Source organism: Natator depressus, chromosome 1 (genome assembly GCF_965152275.1).
Source record: "Natator depressus isolate rNatDep1 chromosome 1, rNatDep2.hap1, whole genome shotgun sequence".
Taxonomy (NCBI): Eukaryota; Metazoa; Chordata; order Testudines; family Cheloniidae; genus Natator; species Natator depressus.
This window is the reverse complement of record NC_134234.1, coordinates 342,158,208-342,185,540: the sequence shown is the minus strand read 5'-3', so window position 1 is coordinate 342,185,540 and position 27,333 is coordinate 342,158,208. Positions and strand designations below refer to the sequence as shown.

Below are 27,333 nucleotides of genomic sequence, written 5' to 3'. Positions count from 1 at the left end.
TTGGCTAATAACTATTCTCCATGAACTTATTTAATTTTTTTAACCCAGTTATACTTATGGCCTTCACAACATCCCCTGGCAAGGAATTCCACAGGTTGACTCTGCATTGTGTAAAGTAATACTTCCTTACATTAGTTTTAAACCTGCTGCCTATTAATTTTATTGGGTGGTGGTTGTGTTATGTGAAGGGGTAAATAACACTTCTTTACTTACTTTCTCCACACCAGTCATGATTTTATAGCCCTCTCTCATATCCCCCCTTCGTCATCTCTTTTCTAAGATGAACAGTCCCAGGCATTTGAATCTTTCCTTCTATGGAAGCTGTCCCATTCTCTTAACCATTTTTTTTGGTCCTCCTTTGTACCTTTTCCAATTCTAATATCCTTTCTGGAGATGAGGCGACCAGAACTGCACACACAGTTCAAGGTGTGGGAATGCCATAGATTTATACAATGGCATTATATTTTGTCATCTTATCTATCCCTTCCCTAATGGTTCCTAACATTCTGTTAGCTTTATTTGACTGCCGCTGCACATTGAGAAAATGTTTTCAGAGAACTATCCAAGATCTTTCTTGAGTACTAACAGATAAATTAGACCCTCATCATTTTGTATGTATAGTTTGGATTATTGTTTTCCAATGTGCATTACTTCGTATTTATCAGCAGTGAATGTCATCTGCCATTTTGTTGCCCAGTCACCCAGCTTTGTGAGATCCCTTTATAAGACTTCTCAAACAGCTTTAGACTTAACTATCTTGAATAATTTAGTATCGTCTGGAAACTTTGCCACATCACTGTTTACCCTCTTTTCCAGATCATTTATGAATATGTTGAACAGTACAGATCCTTGGGGGGGCTTGCTATTTACTTCTATCCATTTTGTAAACTGACCATTTATTCCTGCCCTTTGTTTTCTATTTTTTAACCCGTTACTGATCCATGAGAGGACTTTCCCTCTTATCCCATGACTGCTTACTTTGCTTAAGAGCCTTTGATGTGAGACTTTGTCAAAGGTTTTCTGAAAGTCCAGGAACACTGTGTCAGCTAGATCCACCTGTCCCCATGCTTGTTGACATCCTCAAAGTATTCCTATAGATCGGTGAGGCATGATTTCCCTTTGCAGAAGCTGTGTTGACTTTTCCCCAACGTAGCGTGTCTTTGTGTCTGATCATTCTGTTCTTCAATATAGTTTCAACCAATTTGCCCTGGTACTGATGTTAGGTTTACCAACCTGTAATTGCCAGGATGGCCTCTAGAGCCTTTTATAAAAATTGGCCTTACACTAGTTACCCTCTAGTCATCTAGTATAGAGGCTGATTTAAGTGAAAATTTATATACCACAGTTAGTAGTTCTGCAATTTCACATTTGGGTTCCTTCAGAACTCTGGGTTGAATCCCCTCTTGTCCTGGAGACTTATTACTGTTTATCAATTTGTTCCAAAACCACCTCTACTGACACCTCAATCTGGGACAGTTCCTCAGATTTGTCACCTAAAAAGAATGGCTCAGGTGTGGGAATCTCCCTCACTTTCTCTGGAATGAAGACTGATGTAAAGAATTCATTTAGTGTCTCCACAAAGGCTTTGTCTTCCTTGAGCCCTCCTCCAGGCAGTGAAGGAAGAGCATAAATACCTGTAGAAATAGCTGGAATCCAGGAGGAGAGGCCAGCCTATCTGTACTAGCCAACATAGCTGTTGGCATGTGGATGTTGCACAGCTGTAAATGGGATTGAGGTTTGGAGAGGAGATGGGCCATGCACTTATGAATGGGGAGGGGAGGAGGTGGTCCACAGGAAGATCTGAGGCATGGTCCACACTGTGAAAGAGTTTGACCAGCTCTGCTCTATAGGAGTAGTAAAACTGCATGAGCATTCCTGTGGATGATGGAAAATACCGAAGTGTGGTCTGGGGGCCAGGAATGCCTGAGATCTAGCTCTGCCCCTGACTTTTCCTGTAGCTTTGGACAAGTCAATTTAAACTAGCCCAAGGGGGGAAACGGGCTTGTGCTTTTTTTCTTTTTCTTGATTATGTCTGATGTAGCTTGACTTCATTTTTCTTCAGAATAAGTTAGGGGGTTCCTGCTTGTGGTTTACCTTTGAATAACGGCTGCCAAGTTTGGTCCTCTCTGATTTGGTTGGAGGCTTTTCTTGGACAACACAGAGATGTGGAGTGGGAGCTGGGAGCTCTTTTGGCTCTCAGTTTAATCAGTAACAGGGAAGGAAGTATTAAATCATCAATGGACGAGCTGTTCTTCCAGCTGTTTGTTCAGCAGGTGTTTGAGTGTTGTTAAATGGAAGTGTTAAATGGAAACAAGCAAAAGTTGTAATCAGAATAAAAATCACCTCCCTCATTGGTTAATTGGATTTCACTTCTTATCACTTCACTTCACTTTATCTTTGGCATAAATCTTCTAGTTCTCCAGTCATGCCTAGTGTCTTCTAGGAAAAATGTAACCTCTTCCCCAAAACCCCCCAAGAAAAATACCCTTTCTGTTAATAAAGTTAGTAATAATACCTTTCAGGCCTTCAGTATATATAATGAGGAAACAAAACGGGGGAGAAACCCAATGACTTTTTCCTCTGCTGCTGCTCTTTAACTACTGCCTCATTTTCTAGATCTAAAGAATGGGGCTAATACATGCTTCACTCCTGTGAAGAGAGGCTGTGATGGGGAATAAGCCAGTGTCTGTAATGCACTTTGAAGGTATATTAAGTAGGATGATAAGAGGAAAAGGAGGACTTGTGGCACCTTAGAGACTAACCAATTTATTTGAGCATGAGCTTTCGTGAGCTACAGCTCACTTCATCGGATGCATACTGTGGAAACTGCAGAAGACATTATTATATACACAGACACCATGAACCAATACCTCCTCCCACCCCACTCTCCTGCTGGTAATAGCTTATCTAAAGTGATCATCAAGTTGGGCCATTTCCAGCACAAATCCAGGTTTTCTCACCCTCCGCCCCCCCCACAGACAAACAAAGATAAGCTATTACCAGCAGAAGAGTGGGGTGGGAGGAGGTATTGTTTCATGGTGTCTGTGTATATGATGTCTTCTGCAATTTCCACAGTATGCATCTGATGAAGTGAGCTGTAGCTCACGAAAGCTTATGCTCAAATAAATTGGTTAGTCTCTAAGGTGCCACAAATCCTCCTTTTCTTTTTGCGAATGCAGACTAACACGGCTGTTACTCTGAAACCTGATGATAAGAGGGTAGAGGAAAAACAACCCAAGTAGCAAATTTGCACCTGTACTAGCTTGTGTGTGTGTACCTGGAGTTCTGCACACTTAGCACATGCATTGCAATGTATTCCTGTCGTGTCTCCTTAGTGTGCAACTTGATTCAACATTTTAACAAGAAATTCAGTGCAGAAATCTCTCCTGCAGCATTACGATTGAAAGTTCATCGTGCATTTCCTTTCCCAGCTGAACGTTGCTTTGTCATGGTGTCTGCGTTGCCCGTCCCTGCTGCCGTGTACTGCGTGCCTCCATTGCTGGAGGATGGAAGAACCAGACTAACTCTTAATTCTGACCCAGATAGATTGCCTTCAATGAACAGGAACTGGCTGTACGGCAATTGGCTGTTTATAGTAAATCTAGCTTCTTTTAGTTGGATTTGAGCCCTGACCAAACGAGGAAGGTGAAAGAGGATTATTGGGATTGGCCCAGATGGCTTCATTAACCAGCTCTGTTAGTTAAGACCAATGCAGCCAAGACAAGGCAGGGATGGGATCAGAGTGGGTTTTGTGAGCCAGGTCCATAGCCTAGAAACCCCATTCATATCTCTTACCCTGCGTTAGGCTACTGAGGACTTTCCATGGATTTTGGCTGATCGTGGTATGGATTTGCACTCCCTGGCGCTGTATGTTCAGTAAACCTAACTAATGTGGATATCCATGCTTGGATGGGTCTCTGCAACCAGAACAACTGGAAACCTTGTTTTTTAAATGCAAGCTTTAGTTCCTGTAAGAAAATGGTATGGCCCTCATAAAACAGCATTGCAGCTGTCAGATCGAGAGCCACGGATCTGAGGAGCTGGCTGTCACTGAGAGGAGGGGGGCTTAGAAGTATTTGGAGTTAAAGTTGTAACAGTAAGATAGAGAGAGCCAAATATTGTGATTATATTTCCTCTCTCACATGCCCTCTCCCTGTGAAGGTGCCTTACTACCGTGTCCTCTTCTGTAGTAAACTGAAACCACTTCCTACCTAGGTGAAAAGGCAACACAGAACCCAGTGTACTGCCTGTAATATGAACCCTGGAGTTTTCAGATCTGACTGTCTGCGACTCAGTTTCCTCCATTCAGACAGTACAAGAATGCCAGCACAGTAGAGAGATCTCATTTCAGATGTTGGATTCCTAGTTTTGCATTGATGGCTGGAATAGAGCACTTTGGGGGTTTTTAAAGCAGCCTCGTGGTAACCAATAGCTGTGAGCTCAGTTACTGCCCTCGGCCTGCAGCCCGGGGGCGTGTGAGGAGGGAGTTTGTGCTTCACAGTGGTAATCAAGCTGCATATGTGGATATAATAGTTGAGTCTTGTACGTTTAAAAGCAGGTTTGTACTTCTGTAATGTAGAGCTAAAGTACTTCAGCAGGGTAGGTTGGTACCATTATCCCCATTTACTGTTGGTATAACTGAGGCCCAAGGTCCAGTCCCATGACTCGGGCCAGGTCTATGCTACAGAGTTAGGTCGATATAAGGCAGCTTCTGTCGACCTAATTACGATGGTGTACGTGCTACAGCCTTGCTCCTGCTTATGTAAGTGCCCAACTACACCGACATCATAATTACACCTTCATGAGAGGCGTAGGGCTTATGTCGGTGTAGTTAGGGCGACACAGTATCTGTGTAGACTCTGTGGGTTACCTACATTGGCTGTTGGCTGTCATTCTTGTCAATTTCATGGCACCCTGCTGGAGCTGTGAAATTGATAGGAAAACCAGGTTCCCAGCTTGGGCTGTCACCCCGGGGTAGGTGGGGACCTCCAGCTTAGAGCCTGGCTGCTGCTGGGCTCCCTGCGCCTGACCAGGCTGCTCCCCAGTCTCCCTGTTCCCCGCTGGGCTGCTGCCTGGACTCCTGGCTCCGAGATGGGCTGCCATCCTGGCTCTGAGATGGGCAGCTGCCCAGGCTCTCTGTTGCCCGCTGGGAGCCCGGCTGCACTGAGGCTCCTGGCTCCCTGCCGGGAATCTGGCAGCCACCTGGGTTCCGGGTATGGAGCTCCCTGCTGGGAGTCCAGCAGCTGCCTGGGTTCCAGATATAGAGCTCCCTCCTGGGAGCCTGGGTGGCTGCTGTGCTTCCAGCAGGGAGCCGAGAGGCTAGGGGGGCAGGGAGCCTGCGCGGCAGCCGAACTCCCAGCAGGGAGTTGCGTGTGGAGCTGCGAGCCTAGGCTCAGCCCTCCATACTGCCCCTCTTAGGTCAGTGGAAGCGCTCCTCGTGAGGACACGCAGCACTGCCAGAAGGAGAGTAGTGTGGACACGAACCACTGCAGTAATTACTGGGGTGGTTGTAAGTCAACCTAATATAGGTTGCCTTAAGTTTGCAGTGTAGACAGGCCCTCAGTCATTAGAATATGCTCCCTCCCCGCTTCTACACGAAAAAGAAGTGGCTACTACGTTATACTTCGCCTCTGGGCAGCAGTCTTGGCTAAGACACTTAGAGCTTTAGGAGCACAGGATTTGCCATATGGGAACACACTACGGAGCCTTCTGATGTGGTATCCTGACTCCAGCAATTATCCTTATTTCCTGCTTTGGATGTAGGCACGTTTCCCCACCTCAGCTGCTACTTCATCCCTGAGCCACCTGTCAAATAATGTTCCTAGCCAGTTGTGCTGTGAACGGCTTGTGGGAGAATCAGAGGCCAGTGACTTCCAGTCCAAACTGAGGCAGGCCAGGAGCAGATGGGGCTGATTGTAACACACAGAGGAGAAAACACACTTCCTACCCAGACCTGGTGAAGTCTCTCCTCTGAAATGTTTTAACACTAATTAGACGCTGTGTACTTGGCAGAACCACCCACTTGCGTTTTGTACAATGGGAGACTGTGCAGCCTGTTTGGGATTTTTAACTTTTTCTATCAAATTGTTGGGCCCCTTTTTAAGGGCTCAGTAAAAAATAATCTCCAGAACTGCCTGAGCTGGGCTCAGGGAAGAAGGATGCTCTTGTGGTTCAAATACAGAACTGGGTGTGAGGAGACCCAGGCTCTGCCAAAGAATCATTTTGTGACCTTGAGCAAGTCACTTGTGACTGGATGCTTCAGAGGTGCTGAGCACCTGTGCCTCCCACTGAAGTCAGTAGGGGCCGGCGGAGCACAGCAACCCTGCAAATCAGGCTATTACATGCTTTGTGTGAAATGTAGGGGCTAATGCCTACTTTACAGGGGAGTTGTGTGGTTGGTTGTAAAGGGCTTCATGATCCTTAGACGGAATTGGAAAGTATCCTTCTTATTACAGCACGTCTCTCCAGGCAGAAAACGCAGAGGAATCTTCCTGGCCTGGAGAACTAATGCTTGATGCAGCTCGGCAGAATTCAGTGTAGGGAAGCTTTGGTCTCAGTCCAATCCTAGGGGACCCATGACCACACCACACCACTTGGCATCCCCATGGCAATCTCAGCAGAGAGACCAAGGCCTGTGTGGCCCTGGAGACGGAAGTTCCCTCTCCCATTTAGAGCTGGTTTCTCCAGGGCAGGGTTGAGACGTGCTCTCTGAGCAGTAAGGGGGAAGCTTGCACCTGTTCTGGGGACAGAAGAATTCAGTCTCCAGGCCTCTGAATCCAGCAGCTTTCACCAGCACTACCGAGTCACGGGGAGAGGTGAGGAGGGGGAAACACTGCACTTCTGTTGCAGCTTTAGCAGCCTGTCCAGGTAATCGACACCGATTCCACTCGGATTCTGTGCTGCTGCTGGATGACATGACCGTGGGCAGGTCTTTACTACTAATCCTTGTTCGACCAATTCTGAAAGTGTAGGTTTAAAATGTCCCTTTGTTTGATCAAGCCCTGTCATCTCTCTAATGAATCACTTGTTCTTTAGTATTTTACAGTATATAAATCAAAGAAAGAAGCACAGAGACCGTTGGATTGGGGCTCTGACATCCACCTCTGTTCCATGTAAGTAGGAAACAGTTTCCTCTGAGTTTTTAGTTTGGGGAAATGCCTTGACTGGTGTCTATCCAGCCTGCAGAGTCCAAGCCTCCAAGCATGGCACTTGATGTATGACCTTTCCACTTTCACACTGGGACCAGCCAGGATTTTAGTCCCATGTGACACTGGAGCGTATTTTTGCTCCTTTGCACGACTGTGCCTTACAGCTTGGATTTTTTTCTACACATCCTTGTTGGAGTTGCCAAATGCAGGGACTGGTACCCAAGGGCCGTTGAAGTTTTGGAGTGGCCAGGGTATCAGCCCTGCTTTGTGTCTATAGCAAGTTGTAAATGCCATGGCAGAAGTGGGTTCTTGGAAGGGATTTGAATGAGCCATGGGGACGGTTTGGTGAAATAGTTTAGGGAGGCCAGTAGCGTGGACGAATGCACAGACGTGAGTGGGAGAAGGGAACAAAGGCTGGCAGCAGTGGTTCAGGGAGGGGAATGGGTGATAGAAACTGGAGTATGAGGATAAAGAGCTTGAACTTGGGGCATTGGGGAGCCAGTGGCAGGATTGTAACCAATGTAATTCTTGTCTAAGCCAATTCCTTTGAGGCACTGTGGATCCTATTGCAGACCTCTAACACCTATTGGGGGTGTCAGGTTTGCCCCTGAAAAGCCTAGGCACTCCTCAAACTCGGGAGACTCTTCAGGCCCGCAGGGAAAGGTTGGGTGCCGTTTGGGGTGGGGATGTTCATTTCAGAGGAACCTGCCTTGAAGATAGAAAAGCATCTTCAATCTCCTATGACTTCCCATCTAGAGCTTCCTGTGACTTTATTATAGGTCATTTGTTTAATCTGATTAGCCTTGTTACATGGGGAGGGGGAGGAGGGAGCTTGCTGAGACAGTTGCTTAGCTGCGTGTAATATGCTTTGGGGAAGGACAGCTTGAAGAAATAGGAACGTTACAATCCAACTTAGTGTATTGTCATTCCCTGCCTTCAGCTGCTCTGTTAAACAGCTGCAATGTCATCCCCCAGCCCCATGAGATGGCTGCATTTCAGTGGAGGGTGGAGAACCTCTGTGAACCCCCACATCTACCTCGGAGGATTTGAGATCCAAGGGGGAAAAGGGCTAGAACAGTGCAAAGTATAAGGGAGCTGCCCTTGGCAAGGAAAAATGAGATTCACTTACGGCTCCGGGTGGGCATCTGACGCTGCTCGCGGCATGGAAATGAACTCGTTAACTAGGGCTGATGAAGTTAGGCTTGGGCTGTGCATAGGTTTGGTACCAGCACTATCATGATTGGGGGGAGACTTTTTTTTTTTAAACTGATTCCAGTTAAAGCAGTAAAACCCCTAGTGGCCACAGCTGCATTGGTGTAAAGGTGCCTTACAATGGTATAACTTGCTCTCATTAAGAAGCTTATAGCTCAAGAAGGCACCTTTATACCAATAACTGCACCCACCCCAAGGGGGCTGTGCTGCTTTAACTGTATTGGTATGAAGTGTTTACAATCTGTGTGAGCAGACAAGCCTTTAAGGGCCTGACTTTCCTCTTCAGCGTGCAAGGGTCTCACTCTTGAGGTTTCACTTGTGTGCAGTCTCTGTGCTCAGCCCAGGCTTGCATGTTACACTTTGACTATCTAGGGGGAAACTGTAAGGCACATGCTTGACACAATCAATCCTGTCACTTTCAGGAGCACTGAACTCTCACCCCCGTCAAATGCTATGCTACAGCTGTGTGCCAGCCATGGTTCCTGGCTACCACACAAGCTAGTGAAAAATACCCCACTCAGACTGGTTGTAAACACTCGTTGTGCCTTTTTGAGAATATACTTCCAAGGCAGAAAGGTTCTCACGTCTCCAGTGGCTGCTGGCTTTAATGAGGGATTTCTTGCGTGGATAAAGGTACAGTGCATGTGGACAACTTGGTGGATGGAAGCTGTTTGTGTTCTTCCCGTTTGCAGTGCATCTAATCTATGGGCCCTTGGATCCTATAAATCCATATCCAGAGTTTCTTCAGCTCTACAGGTAAGTCTCATGGCCACATTTTAGGCACAGCTAGAGAGTGATTTTTGAAGCAGTGGAAGTCACTGGTTGCTGCGGTAGTTTCAGCACGTCTCAAAACACCACTCATTTTAGATGACTTGAGTTTAGGATCCGAACTAATCATCCATTTGAAAATGACAGCTTTAGACTTTTCTTCATCTCTGTATGAGATCATTAAATTGTTCAGCGTTTCAGTACGTAACCAGGAATAACTGGAAATCTCCCACTGCTGAATGTGAATTTGGAAGAATCTGTCAAGGGGAGATGAAAGTTCCAGTCTGGTGTGGATTCAGTTAAGGAATAGGTTTGGGGTAAACTATAGTCTGAGCAGGATCTTAAATTTGTAATTGATCTAATGGCTAGGATTAAGTAAAACATGCCTGAAAAATTTGAGACCTTTGCTATAAATTGAAGGAGCAGCTCTCTTCCTGGGGTGGCTTCTGGCAGTGGACGCTTTAGTTGGGCTCTCACTCAGTCTAAGGGACATCTGACCACACTAGAACCCATATGGTGTATCATCAAACTACAGCCCATACTCTATGGCAGTGGTTTTCAACAGGCTGCATAAAAAGCACTAGCAGAGTACAAACTAGGGCTATTAATCACAGTAGAATACCAATTGAAATGTATTAAATATTTTGGATATTTTGATTTCAGTTACAATACAGAATACAAAGTGTACAGTGCTCACTTTATATTTTTTATTACAAATATTTGCACTGTAAAAATCAAAAGAAATAGTATTTTTCAGTTCACCTCCTACAAGTACTGTAGTGCATTCTCTTTATTGTGAAAGTGCAACTTACAAATGTAGATTTTTTGGTTACATAATTGAACTCAAAAACAAAACAATGTAAAACTTTAGAGCCTAACAAGTCCACTCAGTCCTACTTCTTGTTCGGCCAATTGCTAAGTCAAACAAGTTTGTTTACATTTACAGGATATAATGCTGCCTGCTTCTTATTTACAGTGTCACCTGAAAGTGAGAACAGGTATTTGCTTGGTACTTTGTAGCCAGTGTTGCAAGGTATTTACGTGCCACATATGCTAAACATTCATATGCCCCTTCATGCTTCGGCCACCATTCCAGAGGACATGCTTCCATGCTGATGATGCTCGTTAAAAAAAAATAATGCGTTAATTACTTAGTGACTGAACTGCTTGGGGGAGAATTATATGTCTCCTGCTCTGTTTTACCCTCATTCTGCCATATATTTCATGGTATAGCAGTCTTGGATGATGACCCAGCACATGTTGTTTGTTTTAAGAACATTTTCACTACAGATTTGACAAAATGGAAAGAAGGTACCAATGTGAGTTTTCTATCAGATAACAACAGCACTTGACCCAAGGTTTAAGACTCTGAAGCACCTTCCAAAATCTGAGAGGGACAAGGTGTGGAATATGCTTTCAAAAGTCTTAAAAGAGCAGCACTCCAATGTGGAAACTACAGAACCCGAACCATCAAAAAAGAAAATCAGCCTTCTGCGGGTGGCATCTGACTCTGATGATAATAACTATTCAAAGCAGGCAGACTGACACATGTTCATTTTCAAGAAGAACCTGTCATTGGCATGGAAGCATGTCCTCTGGAATGGTGGTTGAAGGGACATTTGAATCTTTAGCACATCTGGCCATAAATATCTTGCAATGCCGGCTACAACAGTGCCATGCAAATGCTTTGTCTCACTTTCAGGTGACATTTAAACAAGAAGCGGGCAGTATTATCTCCTGCAAATGTAAACAAATTTGTTTGAGCGATTGGCTGAACAAGAAGTAGGACTGAGTGGACTTGTAGGATCTAAAGTTTTACATTTTGTTTTTGAATGCAGGTTTTTTGTATATAATTCTGTGTAAGTTCAACTTTCATGATAGAGAGATTGCATTACATTACTTGTATTAGGTGAATTGAAAAATACTATTTTTTACAGTGCAAATCTTTGTAATAAAAAATGTGAGTACTCTACACTTTGTATTCTGTACAAAGAAAAGGAGTACTTGTGGCACCTTAGAGACTAACCAATTTATTTGAGCATAAGCTTTCGTGAGCTACAGCTCACTTCACTGGATGCTTCTACACGTTCCACAGTATGCATCCGATGAAGTGAGCTGTAGCTCACGAAAGCTTATGCTCAAATAAATTGGTTAGTCTCTAAGGTGCCACAAGTCCTCCTTTTCTTTTTGCGAATACAGACTAACACGGCTGTTACTCTGAAACCTTTGTATTCTGTGTTGTAATTGAAATCAATATATTTGAAAATGTAGAAAACATCCAAAAATATTTAAAGAAATGGTATTCTATTGTTTAACAGTGCGATTAATTTTTTTAATCACTTGACAGCTCTAGTACAAACTAAAATTTAATGCAAACAATGACTTGTTTATACTGCTCTACTATATTCACTGGAATGTCAGTACAATATTTATATTTCAATTGATTTTTTTTTTTTTGGAACAGTGCCTGGCAAAAACACAGCGGTGGTATAAAAGCATGCATGCTAAGTGGGTGATAACCAAAGGGGTACCTCCATTAGCATGGGCATTACATTAAGAATGGCCACACAGGATCACAAGATCTTATTGCAGTTGTATGGACCACTCCACCTCTTGGAGCAGTCTTGAAGCCTAGTCTGATTACTTGTCTACTCCAGTGCCTGCTCTCTATTGAGCATGCAGTTACTAGCTGTTCCATTCTTTCAACAGGAAGGTGCTTCCCATGTCTACAGTCTCTGTTCTGGATGACCACATTAGCCACTATCCACAGCTTGAAGATCCTATGGGCTTCCTGAATGCATATTTGAACTTCATCAACTCCTTCTGAGCAGCTACGTGGTCTTTCCCTCTCATGCTTTGGCTCAGAGGTGTTTGGGAAAGATCCTGCTTTTATTTCCAGACCGGACACTTACCTTTCCTGTGCAGAGTGATCTTTGGGTATGTTAGACTGCTGCATATGTGTAAGGAACTGAACCTTTGGACACTGGGAAGGATTAACCTTAAGGGAGTTGTGAAAGACAATGTGAACATCCAAGGGAAGTTACTGATAGTAGTTCTGGTCCTGGGCCAGAAGGGAACTAGTGGTAAGGACGAGGTAGGTCACAGGGGGAGGAAAGATAACACTGCTAATCATGCTATCCAAGACTCCTTCCCTGTCCTTGTGGCCAGAAGAAGCCCGGCCTATTCCAGGAAGCCATTTGCAACCACATGCCAATTAGCTTGTTTCTAGAACAGTAAGTGGCACAGTAGATCTTTCTCTTCTCTGAAAGTGCATTTAACTGAGCTACTGAACAGACAAGTTTTAAAATGGGAAAATATCTACATTATAAAGATGTGAACAAGTAATTAGTTGTCAGGCATGGTTACCTAATTCTTCATTGGAAGGGCTTGTCTACACATTAACTATACTGCTCTAGTTAGGGCAGCAAAATCCCCTTCGTGTGAATACTGAGGTATGAGCACTTCTCTTGGCAGAACTGTCTGCAGAAGGGCTTTTACTGGCATAGCATCTCCCCTGACTAGCCCAGTTATGCCAGTAAAATGTAAGCGTGGAACAGTCCTAAAAGGCAAGTTTCCTTAACCACTGTTAGCAGCAGTCAGCTCCATAATGTAACAAGGTGCAAATTAAATTGCACTGTAGCCTCACCAGTATGTCATGGAAGAGGTGCTCTACAGTGCCAGAATCAGCCTGAAGCCAAGAGGGCTCTTTACTTGAAGTGTTAGATAAATTGTGTAGTATACACATAGCTTAACTACCCTAAAACTGATTGCCACTATTAAAGCAATAAGTATTAAAAACAAGTTTTAAAAAACCCAAAGTACTGGCTCTGCTGCATACAGAGGCTTTGTGACCTCAGACTGTGGAAAGCAGTATCTTTCCTAAAGAGTTGCAAGTCCTCCCCTTAAAAGGGACAGTGTTTAACTCAGTTTTAGGCTGAAGGTTCAGAACTGAAGTCATGTCGTACTTCTAAACTTTACTTAGTTGTTCCAACACTGAAGTTGTACGCCTTTCACACACCACCAGAGGCAGAAACATTACAAAACTGATTGTCAAGCCAAGTTGGCAGGAGGACTGAGAACCACTGCTTTCTGCAACTGAACAGATGTCTAGTTACTAGCATCCCATCGAGAGGAAAGGTTTTCCAGTATGGGCTGCTTTGTGCTGAACTGCGGTTTGTCAGTTGCTATGGCAAAACTTTTAACAATTCTATTTTATTAGCAACAATTCAACAACTTGAAACTGGAATGATCAATGTTTATTTTCTGTTAATAAAAATCTGTTTTGACAAAAGACTAATTCCAGTTTGTTTTTATCCCCTATCAAGTCTTGTAAGGTCCACAGATGCAATCAGTCAGAGGAACATATAACTGATGACCAGGGTAGGGGTGAGATCCAGCATTAAGTATGTTACAGAGACCAGCCAGAGATGCCCTTACTGCAACCTCATACAAAATGACAAAGAATAAAAACTCCATGCAGAAGGTCAGACAGGACAGAGCCAGGCTGTTTAAGATCCTTGAGGTGAAATTCCCCTGCAGGTATTAAAAATAGCATGACTTAGCCTACAGAGGCCAAGATGACATCTACTGGTGTTTCATCCTTGCTCCTGACAGTCACCTGCATGGTCACTCCATCACCTAATGCCAGCCTGGATCTCACCAGCACATCATAGCCACCTCTGTACACACCTGGGGACAAAGAGCAGGATTTTGAGTAGATTAATGAAATAGCTCCAGTAGTTACCCTTCAGTGACTCAAAGCCCAGCCTGTGAACCTGACAGCTGTACAGCCACAACCTAAATAATGGAAGAATTAGTTAAAGCTGCAGCCACCTACAGAATGGAGCAAATGCTTTCAGCCAAGTAACAAGATTCAGACACACCCTCCTTAAAGACTGCTAATGCCAAATAGATTCAGGTTTAAAATGTGTGACACAGTGGATTAAACACAGGGCTAGCACCTGAAGCCCAGGCCCCTCCAAAGAGGGCATGATCATTCCTGCTACATGCCCATAAGCAGAGCTGCTCTGGGTTCTGAGCCACAGCTGAGAAAGGAAGAGCCTGTCAGGACTCACTTGAGCCTTTCCTCCTACCACTGTGCCCCTTGCAACATTAAAGCAACCCTGGAGAATTAGCCATTTTCCTAAGGGTTAGGGCTCCATGCACAGAACTGTGTTCTAAACCCTATTTAATAGTCACTGCATATACAAACTCCCACTGGAGTCGCTAGGAATTCTGTGCACGGAGCAGATACAGAATCTGAGCCCTTAGAACTAGATACTATAGTTTTAAATGCAATTTTCTATTTTACTGTTAATAGCAGAATAAGAGAGTAGAAATAAGTTGAGTCTTTCCCATTTCATGTATCCCCAAAATGTGAGAGGAACAGGGAGTGTGTCACCAAATAAGTGCCTGGAGTGTTAGGGCAGGTTTTTAGTGAGCAAGATGATGCACTAGGAAACTGAGAAGTGCTCTGGGGTGTTCTGGCCTGCTACTGGAGATGGGTAAGGAGCTTAGTTTAAGCATTTGACTGCAGGTTAGATCCTTTCAGAAAGGGGTTTAATACACTTCCTGCTGACAAAAAGCAGCAAGGAAAGAAAAGATGGAAAGGTCTAGGCTGAGGTGCACCTAACAGCATCCTGTAAAGGCAACATGCTGTTGTACATAGCTCTGTAATCCATTCTCTCTCAGTATTTGAAAACAATCTCTTGACCCCCTGGAAATTTCAGTAGAATAAGTTTGTGTTGCAGAGGAGTATGGAAACAAACCCTTCAGTGGTGGATGCTTACCAGCTAGATACAGCGTGTGGGAATTTTTGTTCTCTGGCACTTTATCAGACCTCTCACATGGCTGCATGCCCAGGAACTTGATGATGTTACTGACAGCTTCTGCATTGAGAGATTTAAAGAGGAAAAAAGGTTATTTTTACATAGTCTGTTAACATTCTGATGTCAAGTTTCCTGTGCAACTTTAATTCACAGTTAGAGAACATGTCCTGAGCATGACTTAGGGTTTAGCCAATCTAGCTCATTAAGTGGGGTGCGAAGCCTCAGGGACTTGCCAACCTTTCATTACCTCTTCCCCCATCACAAATAGTCACTGAAGAGTGCAACTTTTCCCCCAAGCCACTACTTTTCAGAAGGGAGGTGGGTGGTTTCCAAACCCATCATTGCAGCACACAGCCATGCAGCTGCCACACTATGGGTACTCAAATTTACCAGGCCCCAGAAGGATCTTTCTAAACTAGCATAAAAAGTCTCTCCCCGAACACCGCACATATTGTTTCCGCAGCTGGACAGTGTCCCGTCTGGGTTACCAAACAATTAGGGAGAAGGGATCATCTCACCATCAAGGGTTTTAATTGAACTGAGAGCAAAGGTTTCCTCTTTCTCAAAGTCATCTCCTACTTCCTCCCAGGCAGCTGCGAAGTTGGGCTTTAGGACCTTCTGAATATGATCTGACACTGTTACCTCCAGATCTTCCAGCTGGCAGAGAAACAAGGGAGAATTTGGGGCTGCACAGAATCACACACAAAAGGATCTTCAGTTTATGGTACGTCTGCACTTCGAGCTGGAGGTGTAATTTCCAGCTTGGGCAGATGTACACACGCTAGCTCAGATTGAGCTACTGCACTAAAAATAGCCCTGCAGCCTCTGCGGCAGGACAGAGTAGCTGCCTGAGTACATCCCCAGGTTCCCAAGGGGGACTGTACTCAGGGCGGCTAGCCCATCCCGCTGCTCACACCACCACAGCAATATGTTATTTTTACCTCACTAGCTTGAAAGAGTTCACACACGTCTACCGCAGCTGCAGATGTCACCCCCAGCTTGAAGTGCAGACATGAGTGAAGGCTTACAGAGCGGGGAGGAAGACAGCAGCATAGGATATAGTTATGGCTGGTACAGGCCCAGTACACTAGACTCATTTCAGAGGACAGCTGCAGTTTAACATGTGCATGAAGGCCCTAGAAAGTAGAGGCAAAGTAATGCTTGTGGGCTTTATTAGCAAGACTTAAGACTTTTAAACAAATGTCAGTGAAATGGGCTCCCTAGCAGAGGTGCCATCCAAGAAGCATGCTCAATTACTACAACTGGAGGACACGTTCTAGATCCTATTATAAAACTAGGAGAAGTTACCTTGCAAGAAGCCAAGAGCACAAGGGAAGACTTCAACTCCCCAAAGCCTGAGGAGTTACTTTGTATGCCAACACATGCACCTCGCTGAACAGAGAGTCAAGCCACAGGGAGCTTCTAATCTAGAATGCAGACATGACACAAGAGTGCAGGCAAACAAAATAGGGTGGGGGCAGGGTTGGACAGGGTCACACAAATAAGATGAACAAAGTACATGTAAATGGAGTCACCGCACAAAGATTTGGCAGAAGCGAGGTTTTAGGAGGGATCTGAACAAGGCAAAGGGTGAACAGCTGGAATGATTTTGGGATGGTGTTCCAGGCAGGAGGGTAGCAGAAAAGAGTGGGGGGGTAGGGAAGACACAAAAGGAGACTATGGCAGAGTGATCAGAATCCCACAGGGACAGGAAGACACACACACTTCAGGTGCGGCAAACAAGACTGAACTTACCACATATTCGTCGTCATAGCCATCATCCTCTGGCACCCCTGTGTTTGGGTTGCAGTCTCGGACTGTAAATTTCATTGTGCAGCTGAAAGTACAAGCGACTGGGAAAAGGGGAGAGAATCAGGAGCGTGTAGTTTCTTTTGTCTAAACTGAGTGCTGAAGCTCTCCTTTCCCATAAAGGGAAAAGCAATAGCACCATACCAATGATCTCCTCCCCAAGATAGAGATGTAGCAGGTTCCCCAGGTAGCCTGGGAATTAACACCACAATTTAGAGAGAGAGTTTATTGGGGAATTTTACACTAAATTTAGGGTAAGGGAAGTTTCCCAGACAGGGAATATGCAGAAATTAAAGCACACTGGGACCAGCCAATGCCCTTTAAGACTTTGGAGTCAGATCAGATAGGTGTTCATAGCCATTAGAAACCACGGCAATGTTCTCTTGCCATACCGACTATGATCTAGAAACCTGAACCACACTTCAGTGGTCCAGCCTAATTCTAAAACTTCCTAATGACATTAAAGTGTAACAAAAAATCCAGTCCCAAATACAATATTTAACCAAGTTAAACTAACCTCAAGCCCAGTGGGATTTTTACTATGAATGAAAGGCAAAAAACAGCCTCTTCTACCCTGGAAAAAATTCTCTCAATCCCATACATCAATGATTTTAACCCAATGTATGGGACAGAGAACTGCACCAGTAAAACATCTCAATCTCCTTTACACCTAGAGATACTGTGAGGCCCATCTTTTCATTTGAATTTGAATTAGTGTTACAAGCCCTGTCACTACAGTTCTATGTCTAATACATCTGATGGAAGAGGGGATTCTGATCTGGTTCATTACCTTATTGAACAATTACAAAAACTGATACATTCAGTTCATAAAACAAGGGAAATTGGCAGTAATGCAAAAATTAAAGGAAACAGTTCAGCTGAATGCTGATACTCTGGCAAAATGGGCCACAAAAAGGAGAACGGTTACAAATTTAAGGCAGGCCAAGTCAGAGTATCACAAGCGTCTAGGGAATGACTCTCTCCCAGTTCGGGAAAAGAGGTAACACCAGGCTAAAGGGGCAAAGCTTGGTGGAGGTACAAAGATCAGTCACCCCGGTCTTTGTTTAGATATGGGCAGTTAAACAACAGTAACAAGAGTTTAGCTATTGAGTGAGTAACAGGATCCATGATGTGTACAGGAATAACTGACAAGTTATTAGACCAGGCATACTAAAAAGCCTAGGGAACAGGGGATCCAAAACTGAACCACCTAATTGGTCTCAAATGGAGACAGTGATTGGGACAAGGGCACCTATCCGAAAATTGGGTTTGAAGCTTGGACCACTGAATTTGAACAAGACATCTGAGTGGCTGAAACAGTGGATGAGCTAATAATTGGCTTGCATTTCATAGCAAGGGAAAGATAGAGGCTTGTTAAAACCCGTTTTGAGACGCAGGGTTTCAGGGCAATCTTTGCTACTAAAGCTCTTGCAGCTCTGAAACAAGAACTAATCCCCGTGTGTTTGCTGAATTTTTCTGACAAGCAGAAAATAGTAAGAAAAAGGGAAACCATTTCAGTGGTCAGCAGAGCGGGATTTAGCATTTTTTAGAGCTGAAAAAGGCTCTTGGGTCTGCTCCTGTTTTGGCCTATCCTTGTTCAAAACCGCCTTCATATTGGACACAGATGCTACTGCTTACAGTCTGGGGGGACAGCTTGGCTACCTCTTCTGAATCTGAGACTGTAGCTGTGCAAGTTGAGTCTGGAAAAGTTCCAGAGGTGAATTCCCCCATTCAAATAGAACAGCCAGTAAATGACACAGAAATGACATTCCAGAGGGGCTGGCTGAATGGGGCCCGCTCCCTCACACCCTGGTGGTGGTAAGAAAGTCCAGCAGAGAGCGAAATATCCCACAGCGGGTTGGGTGGAAATAAGGAATCAATTTGGGTTGGTGATGTGAAAACATCTTGATAGAAAGACAGAGCACATGTGTAAATAATTAACCTTGTATCATTTGTAATTTGTTAAACTGTTTGTTTTCTTTCTGTTTGGAACGGGCCATATAGGGTGCTGCCACCATTCTGGGCGCCAACAGGACAATGGGTGGAGCTAAGACGGGGAGAGGGACGTAGCCATACGGAAGGAACAGCTGAAAGCACAGCGTCCAACCCTGGAAGAAACCTGGGTAGAGGTTTTTGGGACGGGGATGTGGGCAGGCTGAAAAGAGCATTCCTGGTGCTGTGAGCAAAAGAAGCTGTTTCATGCTATTTGATTCCTTCTGCACTCAGAGACGCAGGGCTTTGATCGTTCTTTGTAAATACATAAACCTGTGTCGAAGAAACACCTAGCCACAATTTCTACTCCCAACATTCCCCACGGCCCCAAAGCTGCTCGGGTCGAAAAAGGGCAACATTAGGCTGATTCTGCTCCTGTGTTTCGTTTCAGGCAGTGTCCATATTTTCCAGTTTGCTGCTTTAATAACCTCAAGACAACAAGGAAAACTCAGTGTCCCCTTGTTATTAACTGCATTGCTTCACCTCCTTTAACATATTTTTCTTTCCATCATCCAGTGTAGCTGTATGTATTTCGAAGTTTATATATTATTTTGACTAACTGTAGATCCTACACAGAACACTAGTGATAGTTTACAGAGTGGCAGCCGTGTTAGGCTGTATCCGCAAAAAGAAAAGGAGGACTTGTGGCACCTTAGAGACTAACACATCTATTTGATGCATTCAGTGGAATCCGATGAAGTGAGCTGTAGCTCACCAAAGCTCATGCTCAGATAAATTTGGTTAGTCTCTAAGGTGCCACAAGTCCTCCTTTTCTTTACACTAGTGATAGTGAAACTTGAAAACAAAAACAAAACAATGGCAGAATCTAACATACAAGACATACAAAATTAACACATTAAATGCAAATCCTAAGCATCTCGCCAGCGTTTCTTTGAGAAGTCATTCAAGTGGCCTACACATGCAAAACATTATCCTTCCATTTGGTACCTGCAGTGGGATCATCCTGGGGCAGTCGGACGAGAGTGTAACACATGCCTGGCTGGTTGTAAGAAAGGCTGGCTGCTGGGATAGAGCGAATCACATCGTAAGCATCCGATGGTTCCATCTGCACAGTGACCCTCTCTAATAACTGGTCATTTAGAGTGTTTGTGCAGTCGAACTGCAAAAGTGAAGCATAAAAAGGAGGGGACTTGAGTGCAGCAAACAAACACTTTTCTATTAAACATTTTCTGAAATCAGCTACCGTATTGCCATAAACATGGAGAACATCCCACCTCATTACCAATCATATGCTCTCTGTGGTCCTGATGGCAGGGAGAACTCTACAGACTGACTCATGTCTCCCGCACTCTTCATTTTCAGGACAAGACTGCTCTTCACTAGTCTAGAAGCAGAAGACTGGAGGTCTCCAGGTGTCACAAAGACTCAACTTGGTCACCACTATAGCTCCCACTAGGACAGGATGTTCTTCTCCAGCACACACTAAATACCAATGCATTCATGAAATACCCAGTCTCTGAAGGGTCCCTTTGGAACTCCAGCAAATGTACTTGTCTTACCTGGAAAACCATATGATTAGTGAACACGTGCTTAGTACAGCAAACAAAGTATTCTGTTTCTGCCTCTGTAAGCTGCACTGGCTCAGATGACTTGAATAAGGGACCCAAGCTCTTAAACTCGGGAATGGCAGCCAGTTGCTCTGCACAGAAACAGATGGACAGTGTTAGACACCTTCTGGTGACAGGTTTGAGAATCACCTCCTTCCCTACCAGTGGTAAAATACTTGGCATATCCACACCTCCCTCCACTGGTCTTCAAGCATTAGAGCAGTTGTGCCCACACGTTTCCTCTCACGTCTCCCCTCCCCCCAGTAATGGCATGTGTCCACACCCGCATGGGCCAGAAATGGAGTTGCAGCCGGGCTGGAGGCTGCGAGTGGAGCCACAGCCAGGGGTAGAGAGCAGAGGCCAGTGGCCGAGCTGCAGCCAGGAGCGGCGCTGCAGCTGGGGCCACAGCTACGACAGGGGGCAGGGCTGGAGTGGAGCTGGGGGGCTCCCTCCATGCACACCCGCCCCTCCCTCATGAGGGCTGACCTGGGCCCTGCTGTGCCCCCCGAAACATCCCTCCGTACCCCCCAGGTGGGCATGCCCCACAGTTTGGGGACCACTGCTTTGGAGACACCATTGATCCCCTCTTCCCATACCTTGGAATATGTCGTGGAGGGACGGAGCAACTTTCTCAGGCTTGCTGGCCACTAGTGCAATCTCTGCAGGAAGAGAAGCAAAGATACTGTGTAGTAAAGTTCCTCAGAAACTCATTTCAGGCCCCATTAAATCTTCCCCTACAGATTCACTAAGCAGTCATGTGTTCCACACATTTTACTGCATGTTGTTTCTCATCCACTTTTTTGCACGCACTAATCAAAGCATTGCTTCTTCTTCTCACAATCTGTGGCCTCCCAAGAGAAGAGAGATTAGTGAATCACGGTAACAGAACCCCACCTTTGGCCAGGAATTAAACGCTGTTGCCTTCACCAAACATATTCGGAATGCAGGTCTGACTCCGACTCCACGCCCACTCCAGCTACTGTGCATAAGTCAGCAGCTGAGCTTTGTTGTATGAACACAGCATTGCACAAGGCAGGCTATCACTTCTCAGAAGGCACCAGCTTACTATTTACTCTGTTCTCAGGAGACTGTATCATTAATCTGATTCCAAATCATTAATTTCCCCCAGCCTCCAAGATCTAATGGCTAGCGTGAAAGAATTATATGAAAGTTATTTCTAAAACACTAGGAGATCAGAAATGCGTTAAGCATGAAACAGAAAACTAGCAAAACCCTTTTAAATATTTTTGGTTTACATAGCTCTTCTAACCCTTTAAAGATCCAGAAGCTGTTCATAAATTACACACACAGCAGCCCGAATACGCATGCGCCTCTGGGGTAGAAGGCAGCAGCAAACACTGCACTAGAGTAGGAGAGAAGACTCTGGGCCAAAGACACTGGGGCAGGCAAACCACTTCTTCGTATGGAAAATGCCCTGCTTTCCAGTGTCAAGGAGACGCAAACAGGACCTCATCAGACCAAACACACCAGGAGCTAGGTGGTATTAAATGTATCCATCTCCAAAGGGTGATGGCTGTGCTGACCCCGCTGTGATTGGAGCATGCAGCTTCAGGAAGTCCCCCAAGTATTGGGATCATAACCTTGATGCTTGGTCTATGAAGCCAGCCCCTTCTCTAGTAGGTGCTACTTAAAGGAAGCCTGAATATTACCTGCTTTCTGTTCAAAGATTGGTGCAGTAGCTAATGGAACTGTCTTCATGTCAAAAGGCTTGTCAGAAGGCTCCAGCGTGTACTGGTGCAGGGCCTTCTCCATCCCAGGAACGGAGACTGTCAATCCTGCAAAATACAGGTGATTAATACAAAGGGTGTCTGCTTCACGTTAGAAACTACAAGGTGCGGGGAGGAAGCAGAACACACAGTGCTCACTACACTGGTAAGAATTTAGGGCTGTCTACTTAATTGGAAGCTGTTGAACAGTCCCAGAATTTGATCATCAGGCCTGTGTCTCAACTACCTCTCTTCTGAAACCACACAAGGAAAACGTCAGAAAGGGCTTAAAGCTCCTCTACATCCTTGCAGTTGGTTTGTGTCAGTGAGTTGGATGCATGGAATAGCCTGGCATAAATACAATCCAGGTTTAGTTTAAGAGAAGAGGGCAAAAAGCATTTTAACCCCATGGTGAGCAGAGCACTGCAAATGCCTTCAGATGTTAAAGAGCTTAAAAAGTCTGCTCTCAACAAGGCAGTGACAGAAAACTGGCACATAGATGGCACCTGAGGACAGAAAGGGTTGACATGCAGCATGAATACATCGTCCTAGGAGTGGCAAACTGTTCTGCAAATACATTGTGTCTTAATAATAAATCCTTTGCATGTACAACATTTCATCCAGGGACCCCAAAACACTTTACAGCCAACCACCAGCCCCCTCACCAAGATTGTCTTTTCACCTTACTCGCTGTAAAATGGGGGATAGGGGCCTTGTCCAAAGTCACACAGCACAGCAGGGCTGGAAACAGAACCCAGGAATCCTGACTACCAGTGCCTATGCTCTAGACACTAGACAATACTCCCTCCGCAACTATACATTACGTAGTATTCAGATACTTTACTCAGAAGTGTTAATGCCACATATGTTTGGCTCTGTTCATTCCAGGCATCCTGACTGGAGTTATCCGGGTTGCATTGGAAATGACTGCTGTTTGTAATGGAATCAACCCAGAGGATGAAACAACAACAACGTACAATAAGAAACATGCTGCATTCACTTCTATTACCAACCATTAAAGATATAGGCAGCGTTCAGTGCAATCTGCCTCTGCTGCAGCACGTTTAGGTAGAATGTTGCTCTGTCACGAACTTCGTCATCGCTGTCCATCATACACCTGTTTGGGGAATGAGCGCGTTGGGGTCAAAATGGTTCAAAATCCAGCACCATGGACGAAAGTCTGCGCTTGATACTGCAATGCTAGCCTAACCCCTCTGATGGATTTACAGATTACACGGGGAAAAAACCTCACACAGTATTATAGCTGTGATCTATGTAAATACTCTGTGCCATCCCCCATCTCTAAAATATTAAAATCCAAGTCTGTTTAGCACAGTAATTCACTTGGCTTCCTTGTGCACACAAGAGTCTTCTCTATTATGTATACGGCAGTCACTTAAAGAGTTCATACTCAAGTGCAACATATCAAAGGAACTGAGGAGACCAACAATTGGGTTGCTACCCTGTAAACCTGGGTCAGGTTACATAAAGAACACACCTGCAGCCCATATTTTGGGGCTACTGATTCTGACAGGGGTTTGTAGCTGAGGCCTGGCCTGACATAAATAATTAACACATGGAGGGAGGCCTCATTTTTTGGAAGATAGAATTAGGGACATAAATGACTCATCAGGTTGAAAACAGAATGTTTATGCTAAATAAGATAAATAAATAGGTCAGCAGGCTAAGTTGATTGAATGTCTGAGCCAGCTAAGATAAGAGGGAGAACACGCAGGGAATTATTTAATATGAAATAGATAACAAGGGAAGTTAGTCATGTAGAGATGAGGTAAAGAGGAAGTCGAACCACGGTCAATGCGTGGACAACACATGGTGCACAGGGATTGGTTCCTGCAAAGTAATCAAGCCAATCCAAAAATATGTATAAAAAGGGAGACGGTTTCTGTATAACTTTGGAGCGGTGATGTACCCTGTAACCATCCCCCCTGCATTTGAGTTTGGTCAACTCAGCATAGCACTGCTGTATGCCAAACAATGATATCTGAGAGATAAAGGCTGGAGTCAAACGAGTTCTTGGGAAGCCGAACGGAAAGAGGTCTTGGAGGGAATCCCAACAGGGTTTTAAAAAGCTTTATTGTCAGATACATGAACCACAGAATGGGGACACATACATCAACATGGCTATCAAGTCATCTTTTAGGAATTCAGTTCTAGGTAGATTACTACTATATACACAGGGTACCTTTCACCCCAAAAGACCTCAAAGCACATTTCATTACCCATTGAATTGCTGCCCACCGCTGAAGTGAAACATGCTAATTGTTTTAAAATACACAGCAGTGCTACGTAAGTGTAGGTGACTGTTTCCAAGTACAACTGACTGTACAGAGAATATTAAGGAGGCTGGATGGTTTTACTGGACATTGCACAGGACTGGGAGCCTGGAACACCTGAGTTCCAATCCTAGCAGTCATTATTTGGCCTTGGGCATGTTACTTAACATAACAGTAAAGTGAGTTAGTACCTATTGCTTCATGGGGCACGAAAGCAAAAACATCTGTAAGTCACCCCCTAGGTGAATTACACACAATGGCAGTTTTAAGAACAAGTTCAACACCAGGAGTGACTCAAAGGGAATAATGCCACCTTCCAACTCTATCTCCTGTTCAGCATATTGGTTCACTTCTAGTCAAGTACTGACTTGGCTTGACCCTCTTTAGTGTATTAAAGAACAAAGCACACACACTGGCATTTACTCTGCTCACCTCTGCAAAAGCACCAGGATGCTTGGAAGAAGGCTCTCATTCTGGGCCCCAAACTTCGCTAACGCACTCACAGCAGCTAGACGAGAAAACAAAGGGATAGAAAAGGTGTTCAATCTGTAGCCAGAAGTCTATTCCAAAACATGCACACAGGATTTTTAAAGCAAGCTTGTATGCGATTGTCCTGAAGCTACAATCAGGGAGGTTTCTCTTAAAATCTGTGCTTCACCAATTGTAGACCCTCACACAAGGGTTTGAAGAAAACATCCTTTAATACTAAAAGGCACCTGGCCAACAACCCTTGGGCCTGCCCTTCAGTCACAGAAGAGGGACAGGATGGGAAGCACCAATACAATCTTCCTCGGCATCATATCCCACCACACTACTTTGCCTCAAACCAGTTCTGGAAGAATTATCTAGCAGTGAGGGTAGTTCAGTCTCCATAGCACGTTCCAATCCTTGGCTGCTCTGGCACTTGCCGTCATGGGTGCAAATACACACGTGCCCGTTAGAAAGTACACTGAAGCAAGCTCGTTTTCCATAGGTGGCAGCGGCTTTCCTCGCTACTGACCTGGGACACCAGATTGGAACCAATGACTTCAAGATGAAAGGCTCTATATCCCAGTACCTATCCCCTAAAGCAGCCAGTCCAAGCTAATAAAAAAAACCCCAACTTAATTTGACTTCAACTCTGGTTTTGAGGGAGCTTTATATATGCAAAGGGGAGAATTTAGCTCTTTATTAAATTTCACTTTTGAGGATCCTTCTGATAGAAAGATCTGTGGCTACGATGCTGAAGTTTCTGTACAACAGGTCTGTGTTGGGGCATCCACCCCCAATTAACTGCCCATGCTGCACTTGGAGGAGCAACCTGGGAGCAGGGAATTAGACAGGAGGCTCAGCTGGACTGGAAGTGGAGGAACCTGTATAAAGCCCAGGAGCTGAAAGCAGAAAGGGGCTGTACGGGAGTAGTCTGCAGTCACTCCTACAGTGAAGGAAGGTGTTTTGGGGGCTATAGAGAGTAGCCTACAGTCACTCCCGGGGAGGAGGGAGAGCCAGAAAGGTAGGAAAGGCTTGGGGAAACTCAGCAAGATATGGGTTAGGGCCGACCTTGGCTGCTGCTGAGAGAGCCCCTGAGCTGGAACCCAGCATAGAGGGCAGGCCCAGGTTCCCCTGCCAGCCACTGAGGGAGTGGCACTAAGAGGCAGTGAATGGGAAGACTGCCCAGGATTGCTGGAGAAAGACTTTGGTATTCCGGAAAGGGAAAACACATGACGTGACCTGGCCGGAGGGCTGAGTCATGAAGAGGCAGCAGCAGCAGCCGCCCATGAAGTGAGAGTGGGGCTGCAGACCCAGAAAGAGAGGCAGAGGACGGCATGCAACTGCAGGTAGGGGCGTCGACCAGGAAGTGGTGCCGTCCTAGCAATGAGTGGCGCACCCCATGACAAGGTCTTTATGGCTCCCATCGGATGCTGCGTATCTGGCCCCAGGCCTCAGTGCTAAAACAATGGCACTCGGTAGAATAGGATTCAATACAATACAATCTGTTTCACAACAGAAATGTAAGCTCAATTTTAATTCCCCTTCCTAACATACTAACTCCTCTACTGGCTCAGAGTGGAGTGATCTAAGGGGTATGAGTATATTCCACTCTAATCTGAAGGTGGAGGGGGGAAAGGCAACTGCCTTTAAAAACAGTCTGAAGATTCTCTGTGGGAGAAAGGAATGCAACAGATTTCACAGGAGAGTTCTTAGAAGAAAAATCACTTTTCCACAGAAACAAGAGACACACACTTGAAGTCCTGAATAGCGTGGCTTTTATGATGCCAAGTCTGACCTGTACAGATTCATGCATCAACTTAAAAGAGTGGGTACCATTTCTCCTCCTTACTCATTGTCGCTACTTTACTTTTGACATTGATGCTCACAAGGGAAGAGCCAGAAGGTAACAGCTATACATAGCAGATGATGATCACACCCTCTAGAGCAGAAATATTTAGCATTCATGCTAACATGACATGAGAAGAGTTAATGCAAACAGCCAAGAGCAGGCACAGTGAGAGACAGCTATGGACTGTTCCTTTAGAGCACCCATTCCCTCCCACCCCAGCACCTTGTTCCAGACTCCAAATTTGCACACATGAAGCCAATCAAGTATTTAATTGCGTAGCTTACCAGCTCTCACTGCTTCGTTCTCCAGAACTACCCTGTTGAAGATGAAGCGGATGTATTTGGATGGGGATGGGGTCCTTGGCCCTTCTTTGCCCAACAGGTGAAGTATCTTTGTGGCTAGAACAGTGTGTTCACAATCTTCAATGAACTCACAGAGGTGAGCCAAGCCCGATTCCTTACTCTCAGGATTCTCCTCGATAATGCTGATTATACAGTCCACAATGGCTCGCTTGTACTCAAAGCCACCCTAGGACGGAAAAGGAAAGGATGCTCATCCTGCAGGTGCTGCTCAGAATGCAAAGGCAGCCCTTTATTGTACAATAACAGGTGCTCATTTGCCCTCATGCTATGAATACAGTTTCCCTCCATTAAGGAAACAAAAGTGT

General features: G+C 45.0%; 2 protein-coding genes across 5 annotated transcripts in view; one reads left to right on the top strand and one right to left on the bottom strand.

The window, feature by feature from the left end:
* Positions 1-13,393, top strand: part of MEST (mesoderm specific transcript) — a 32,523-nt gene extending 19,130 nt beyond the window's left edge. For 2 of the 4 annotated variants that reach the window (XM_074942721.1, XM_074942722.1), the window contains exons 10-12: positions 7,036-7,112; positions 9,053-9,116; positions 11,838-13,393. In XM_074942721.1, the coding sequence (XP_074798822.1) occupies positions 7,036-7,112; positions 9,053-9,116; positions 11,838-11,955 (259 nt within the window). In that variant the 3' untranslated portion in view covers positions 11,956-13,393. Of the gene's footprint in view, positions 1-7,035; positions 7,113-8,782; positions 8,969-8,993; positions 9,117-11,837 lie in introns of those variants that run through there. The other 2 variants (XR_012637633.1, XM_074942723.1) reach the window with 2 other exon arrangements.
* COPG2 (COPI coat complex subunit gamma 2) overlaps positions 13,386-27,333 on the bottom strand; it is a 36,042-nt gene continuing 22,094 nt past the window's right edge. The window contains exons 14-24 of the mRNA XM_074942720.1: positions 26,951-27,194; positions 24,779-24,854; positions 23,066-23,169; positions 21,996-22,121; positions 20,922-20,984; positions 20,278-20,417; positions 19,706-19,877; positions 16,712-16,809; positions 15,475-15,613; positions 14,918-15,016; positions 13,386-13,817 (exon numbers count right to left, since the gene is read on the bottom strand). Of these exons, the coding sequence (XP_074798821.1) occupies positions 13,687-13,817; positions 14,918-15,016; positions 15,475-15,613; positions 16,712-16,809; positions 19,706-19,877; positions 20,278-20,417; positions 20,922-20,984; positions 21,996-22,121; positions 23,066-23,169; positions 24,779-24,854; positions 26,951-27,194 (1,392 nt within the window). The 3' untranslated portion in view covers positions 13,386-13,686. The remainder of the gene's footprint in view (positions 13,818-14,917; positions 15,017-15,474; positions 15,614-16,711; positions 16,810-19,705; positions 19,878-20,277; positions 20,418-20,921; positions 20,985-21,995; positions 22,122-23,065; positions 23,170-24,778; positions 24,855-26,950; positions 27,195-27,333) is intronic.